Here is a 5,825-nt window from a genome sequence, read left to right on the forward strand (position 1 = left end):
AAGAAGAAGAAGTGAAGCAGCGTAGCTGGGTGTAGCAGGGAAAAAAGAAAGAATTATGTGGGTATGGCAAGTGGGAAAGAACAGGAGTTGGAAGACGCGCCAACAGCACTTTATAGGTCTGCTGTATGGGACCACTTTGCATTTAGAGTGACCTACGATGACGGCGGAAAGAAAGTTGTGGATAAAAACAGTGTGCAACAGCAACATGACCAACATGTCAGGCTAACCCCGAAATCCCGCATACTCCGTCAGCGCTCCGCTCTGCCCTGCTGCGCTCCAGACCGGCTGCGCAAAGCAAAGCCTACGGCCTCCACTGTGGCTCCCGTCCGCTCCGCTCTGAGTTCCTTGGAGATCGTAGAGGGCATGCGCGAGATTATTAAATTCAAAGTAGCAAAACATGGAAATGATCCAGGGTTTCCGCGGATCATTAAAAAAAATTACAATTCATTACATTTTTCAGGATTTTTTCATTAATTTCATTAATTTTTATGGGATTTCGGGTAACAATCAACATATACCGAACCGAAAACCGTGAATCGAACCGAACCGTGGATTTTGTGAACCGTTCCACCCCTACTCTGTATGTATGCTACTATTTCCTTCCCAAATCTTTGTTACGTACATAATGAAGATCAATACTTTTTATCCTGAAAGAAGAAAATGTTCATTTACTATCTGAAAAGCTGTTCTAAAAAAAAATATTTGGACAATAAAAGTTGTCTAAGAGCTGTCCTAATTAGATAAACTGCTGGGGAAAAAATGTGTCTTGACACTTAACAGGCAGGTAATATTAGAGTTTAACAAGCACATACATGAATATTAAAAATAATTAAGAGTTGGGAAATTAGAGCCTCTGCCCTCTACATCCACCTGAGATTGACGTCATCATATCGTCCCTACAGTGTAAAAACTTTTAACACAAGAAAACACAGGACAGAATGGTGCGAGTCCGTTTTACTGAGATGCAGAAGGTTAGTCATGAGCAACAATGCAACAAATTGATTAAATCATTTTCAAAAGCCCCCCAGTAGAGAGCGCAAACATTTTTCTTTAGCTATGGGTTAAAGTACATTAGCCACAGCCAGGAGGAATCACTTCTGGAGTCATTAAACAAGCAATGTAAAGTTTCACCAATTGATGTTGAAACCAATGAAATTCCTGTGAACGTTTACACCTTAAAGCAAACAGAGCTCTGAGTCAGATGTGTCGGATTCAAATTGGGATCAGAAGTGAAGAAATATGGATCTGTACATCCAAAAATGTATTTTGTGCATGATTAACTGTTGTGAGTAAAAATTCTAAACTGAACCCACTTTTCCAAAAGATTCAATTTTGAGATATCATTCCTGTGTAACCCTAACAGCATTTGGCTTGATAAAAGAGCTTAATTTTAAATGCAAATTTTAGCTGCAATTGTTCTTAGCTCCTCCACTAACTGTTCTCTCCATTCACCACAGGGTAACAAGAAGCTATGCCCGCAGTGCAACACCATCACCTCACCTGGAGACCTGAGGCGTGTCTACCTGTAAAGAGCTCAGCGGCTGCCTCTTCATTCTTCCAGTTCTCTCATTCTGGACTCCACCTCTTCCCAGTCACAATTAATTTTCTCCTGTGGACTGTAGGTTCTAAGCCTCTGAGAGCATTCTGAGACAATATGGCGGTCTCTGAGGCTCCCCTGACTCTTTTTGGAGGCTGACACTCTTTAAGAGGTGACTTGTGGATACTTGCTGACTGATCGTTTATTTGCGTAAAGAGAAGGAAATATGGAATCCAGAAGTCCAGGATTCTTAACAGATTTCTTCTGCTGAAGGACTTCTATCAGTGGAGACTCCCACCGACCCAACCAAAAAAAAAAAAAAAAACAAGTCCTGCTGACTCCTGATAGCTTCATGCTGCTGGGGATGAACTTTTTCCCGTGCTTCTTCAAAATTGACTCTAGCTGGACAGCAGGTGCAACACTGACTGACTTGACAGAAAGCTTCTTTGTGTTAATTTCTTTTTTATGTTTTTTTTTCCTGTTTTAAAAATGCTAATTCTCTCCACACAGAACTTCTGCTTGAGTGTTTCAAAAAGAAAATTAGACCAGCCACCCAAGATTGAGCTTTCAACCAAACTGAGAATACCCTCAGAATCTTTGAAAAGAAGTTTGACACTTGCTGTTCTCCACTCCTTCTTTTCCTAAACCTCTTTTGTCCCTTTTTGTGGTGTTCTAGTGAAGTAAACCAAAATTCTCTCCCATCCAAAATGCAGTGCAAGCACATGTAATATAGTTCTATGTAAGTTTACAATGTTGGGTGTAAATGACATGGAGTTCAGACACACTTGTACACTCACACACATCACCATTAAAAGACTCACATCAAAGTATACATTCAAATCGGTTTGTTTGTTTTTTTAAGTCAGAGGCCAGTTTGGGAGTAATGTATTGGTTGGGAAAAAATGGCTGAAATAAAAAGCCTTCTGTATTTTTGAAAAAAAAAAAAAAGATCATACAAGATCTGTGGAAGTTTTATTTGAATGTACAGGAATAAAAAGATAAAATAATAAATACTCAAGATTAGATGGTTGAGATTTAGGTGATCTAGCTTTTCTGCAGGGTGCCCTGAGGAACTATTTTAGATCATAAAGCAAGGACAGATGTTAGTTTTTAATTGAAAGGTGAGATTCCTCTTGTCCAGCATTTCCTGGAACCATGCAGACCATTGATAATGTTCTTTAAAACATTTTCCAGCCAAGCTTCTTCTGTTAACCATTTCTTCCTCATCGAAGTTGGAGTAACGCAATGATCAGATCATAGTTAACACTTATTTTTATCCCTTACATGTCTCAGATGGAAAGTTTTCCTAATATTCCCATAATGGTGTGCTACATAAAGGGATCCCAAGGAAAAGGTCCAGTTGCATACTTTTTTTTTGTTAGACATGAGTAAAGGCTCTTTAAAAGAAAGATGCCCAAGGCTGTACTGGCAATCTCAAAAACCCATGGCATTTTCCCTTTCGCCCTTTACTGCAGCGGCATCAGCAGCCAAGATGGTCGTGTGCTTTGTGTTTGTAAACCTATGTAATCTGTGATGTCTGTAATGTTGTAAGAAATATTGGAAAAAAAGAAAAATAAAACTTCTCAAATATTACGAGTGGACTTCTTGCCGCAACCTGGATGGTGAAGAAAAGTGGTTTCAGATAAAGTTGGTAAATATTTAAAAATAGTCAGAATTCTTATGAACTCATTTTAGGATTTTTTTATTACATCCAACGGACTCATTGTTCAAAGAGAAATTGGTTTTCCACAGGCTAGCCTAAATGCTGTGCTACAGTTTTGCAACAACTGAACATTTTGAATCTATATTATAGATAAAATCTTGTCACTTCCAGTCATAACTGATCAAAATTTAGCTTTTCCTTCATAAATCAGCAGCTTCATTCAGCAGGTGAAATACTGTTAATAGGATTTGATACTTCATTGTTAACCTGACTTTTAAAATGCGTAACTTGGACTGTCCCTCACATTATAAACTTTAAAGGTTTGTCCATCCCAGTTTTTGTCTTGTATGTTTATGAAAATGGTACACGTCTTTCCCATTTGTAAGAAATGGCTGACATGGATTAAATCTCTGTATATTGAATGGCCTCCATTGCATTTTTTGTAGGTCCTCATGTCTCTTGTAGTGTTCAATGGAGATTATTATTTCTTACCAGTATTTTATGCAGAGATGGCAAAAGTACTCACTTTCCGTACTTGAGTAAAAGTACAGATACTTGTGTTAAAAAATACTCTGGTAAAAGTGGAAGTACTGATTAAACTTCTTTACTCAAGTAAAAGTAACAAAGTACAGGCTTGTAAATTTACTTAAAGTATAAAAGTAAAAGTAGAAACCACTTTTTTCATGCCGTTGCCTACATTTTAAATGGATGTCTGCCAATAGGACTAGATCTCCGTTGTGTTCAATTTCAATCATCTCGTCGTCAATACTACTATGCTAACGCCACCGCCACCAAGCTGCAATGATTTGCCGCGAATGAATACCGGCGAATCTGTCGATTCATCTTGTAGTGGTGCGTCAAATGCAACGTAGATTCCCATCCAATTAGATTGAATTTGGTATTGATGACGTGAAAAATAATAACGGTAACTCCATTGAGATTATTCAAAACTAAAGTAACGAGACAATTTTTTAAAATGAAAGGAGTAGGAAGTACAGATATTTGTGTAAAAATGTAAGGAGTAGAAGTAAAAAGTCGCCATAAAAATAAGTAGTAAAGTAAAGTAAAAATATCAGAAAAATCTACTTGAGTACAGTAACGAAGTATTTGTACTTCGTTACTTCCCATCTCTGATTTTATGTTAGTCCTTAATGTATAAGCTAAAACATTAGTCGCATTTTATGTACAGTCCATACATGGCAGATAATGACTGGAAAAATGGCCATGCCTGTTAAAACCTGTCCCTGATTAACAGCAAACTTAATATATTTTTTTATCTGGAATGAAACATGGACTTAAACAAATTTGGGCTAGAAAGATAGTAATAGTAATAATTTTATTTATATTGCCACAATTCACAGAGACAGTAGAGTCAGATTGGGTAAAATTTTCTATCAAGGAAAACCAATTGATCACATCCAATCATTGACTTGCAAGACATTCTCCTCCTCGATGAGGTTATGGGTCAATATTCACTCGCATTTTGTCATTAACTCTGTTGCAATCACTCTGTTACCGAGCATGTATGTAGCGATAGTAGAGAGGAAAAAAAACTTTTAATAGGAAGACACCTCCAGCAGAACCAGGCTCAGTGTGAGGGGCCATCTGTAAAAGCCAACTGTGGTTAAAGGAGACGGAAGAAGATTTCACACATTGCCTTAAAAAATGCCCAGCCACACCTTGAGGTTGATGATTTGCAGTAAAGGAAAGCTAATTAGACATATCAAATCAGGAATTAGGGATTAGTCATTTATAGTAGGACCTGTTGCACTTGTTCAAACTGATTTGACCATAAAAAATAGATGCCTGTGATTAGCAAACTGTTTGATAAAGCACCTACTCTAGGTCTGCTAAAAGATGTAAATGCTGCCTTAATGCCTACAATAAATCAGACACCAATGAACTATAACCATCACCATTGATGTATGGATACAAGCCGCAACTCCACAACCACAAACTGCATAATTTCTCTTGAAGTTATCATCAATCTGAGAATTTATCAAAGGATTTAAAAGGAGGTCTATCAAAAAAATGTCAGACTACCAATATGTCTAATGGATTCTGGTTTGTCATGGATGCTAGTTTTCAGACCATGGTAAGACTTTAATTCTAGATCTACATTATTACATTATTACACTAGATTGCGGCAAATCTGAAATAACTTTTTCAAAATGAAGGCAATCGTGACCCTACAATACAATTTGTATCTGATAAATTCAAGTCAAAAATACTTTATTAATCCCAAAGGGAAATTAAATGTTGTTTTCATTGAGTTATTGTAGAAGCTGATAGCTGTAGGCAAGAAAGTTCTTCTGTATCAGTGTGTCTTCTACAAGTTCTTGAGAAGCCTCTTGCTGGAGACACTTTGTTGCTGTTTGAAAATTTTCTGAAGAAGATGCATAATTACCTCCACTTTATGAAGAATTCTTTGTGAAACAATCTTAAGGTTCTGGAGGTGTTCCTAGAACAGAGCCAACTTTCTTTTTTAGCTTGTTGAGCTTTTTTAACGTCATTTGATCTGATGCTGTTATCCCAGCAGATTATGGAGGAAGAAATCACATTCTCCAATAGGGCTGGGTAAAAAAATTGATTTAATCGTTTTTGAATCCATGTCTAGGGAATGAG

General features: G+C 37.3%; 1 protein-coding gene across 4 annotated transcripts in view; it reads left to right on the plus strand.

Moving 5' to 3' along the window:
• Positions 1 to 2,485, plus strand: part of LOC107098281 (E3 ubiquitin-protein ligase RNF220-like) — a 44,171-nt gene extending 41,686 nt beyond the window's left edge. For all 4 annotated transcript variants that reach the window (XM_015395862.1, XM_015395863.1, XM_015395865.1 and 1 more), the window contains one exon: positions 1,458 to 2,485. In XM_015395862.1, the coding sequence (XP_015251348.1) occupies positions 1,458 to 1,529 (72 nt within the window). In that variant the 3' untranslated portion in view covers positions 1,530 to 2,485. The remainder of the gene's footprint in view (positions 1 to 1,457) is intronic.
• The last annotated feature ends 3,340 nt before the right edge of the window (positions 2,486 to 5,825 follow it).

Source organism: Cyprinodon variegatus, unplaced genomic scaffold, assembly GCF_000732505.1.
Source record: "Cyprinodon variegatus isolate N-32 unplaced genomic scaffold, C_variegatus-1.0 Scaffold765, whole genome shotgun sequence".
In the NCBI taxonomy this organism is placed as follows: domain Eukaryota; kingdom Metazoa; phylum Chordata; class Actinopteri; order Cyprinodontiformes; family Cyprinodontidae; genus Cyprinodon; species Cyprinodon variegatus.